Consider the following 1,333-nt stretch of genomic DNA (forward strand, 5'->3'; position numbering starts at 1 on the left):
ATTATTCTCTACCTATCCTAAACTATCAATCATTTTGCTTAACTATTACTATCTGCCCTACCAGTAAAACTATTCCTATTTGTTTAACTATTACTCTCATCCTCAAAGCAAAACTATTCCTTAATTTTGCTTAGTTGTTATTCCCTACCCATACAAAACTAGCTATCAATTATCTTCTTTAACTATTACTATCTACTCTCCCAGCAAAACTATTCCTATTTGTTATTCTCTAACTAAACATATCTACTCCTTATCTTGCTAGACTGTTACTTTCTACCCTCCCAGCACATCTTATTCACTGGCTGTATCCTTAAAGAAGTGTTCCACAGGGCAAAACTCTTCTTCACCCCTTCAGTACCATGACACATTTCCATATTCATTCTACTTATTATCTGTTGATTTTATACAGCTTCAGATACTTATGTGGGGATTAAAATTGTGAAGATTCTTGCCATTTGTCTTTTGACTCCCACAGACCCTTCCTAATGTCAATAAAAAGGTCTAATCGTACACAAATCTCAAGGTAAAAAAATGCATACCAGTGTTGAAGGGGTTAATCAATGCTTGCTTAGAGATTCACAATAATGCAAGCAAGGATAAAGATGATGAAGAAACTAGTAAAATAAGATATGAAGATAGTGATGCAAGCAGTGATAAAGGCAAGACATTGGTCAAGTAAAAAACAAAAAAAAATTGTAGGACATGATTACAGGATTAAAGATAATGTGAGAATAACTATAAACACACACACACACATAAATAGATATACTGATAAACTGACACTTATATGCATAGACAAACAGACAGACTAAAACCGAGACAAACAGACAGACAAACAAACACACACACACACAAGATCGGTCTATGAGCTCTGAGCTCGCTCCGTAATGGGGAAGACTGGCTGGGTGACCAGCAGGCGACCGATTGTGAATGTGAATTACACACACACATACACTATAAAATCCTTGATATAAACACTTACGTAATTTCCAGGATCTCTTGGACAGGTTGGGCGATCTATTGGGGTTCATGGTGTCCAGGAGAGGTGACTAGCAGTGACGAGCCATCCAACAGTACGCTGAGAGTCACTAAATACACAACCAACACACAGTCTATCTTACTTTGTAGCGTTGAGTCAGAATTGCATCTTGTTCTCACTAATATTTCACTCTTTTCAGGCTCACACCCGCCATTCTGAGCCCCTTCAGCACTTATGCAATGCTTCAACACCACGCAGATTCAGTTCCGCGTCCTTCGAGAGATTAAAAACGGGTAATTTAGTGATATTCAGTGATGCCTTTGACAACAACAACACACCGACCACACCATCTTG

At 38.0% G+C, this 1,333-nt stretch overlaps 1 protein-coding gene across 4 annotated transcripts in view; it reads right to left on the bottom strand.

The window, feature by feature from the left end:
• The window catches only part of LOC123506483 (katanin p80 WD40 repeat-containing subunit B1-like), a 92,869-nt gene extending 91,536 nt beyond the window's left edge, over nucleotides 1–1,333 (bottom strand). For all 4 annotated transcript variants that reach the window (XM_045258616.1, XM_045258612.1, XM_045258615.1 and 1 more), the window contains exon 1: nucleotides 983–1,333. In XM_045258616.1, the coding sequence (XP_045114551.1) occupies nucleotides 983–1,031 (49 nt within the window). In that variant the 5' untranslated portion in view covers nucleotides 1,032–1,333. The remainder of the gene's footprint in view (nucleotides 1–982) is intronic.

The sequence above is a fragment of the Portunus trituberculatus genome, chromosome 20 (assembly GCF_017591435.1).
Source record: "Portunus trituberculatus isolate SZX2019 chromosome 20, ASM1759143v1, whole genome shotgun sequence".
NCBI lineage: Eukaryota > Metazoa > Arthropoda > Malacostraca > Decapoda > Portunidae > Portunus > Portunus trituberculatus.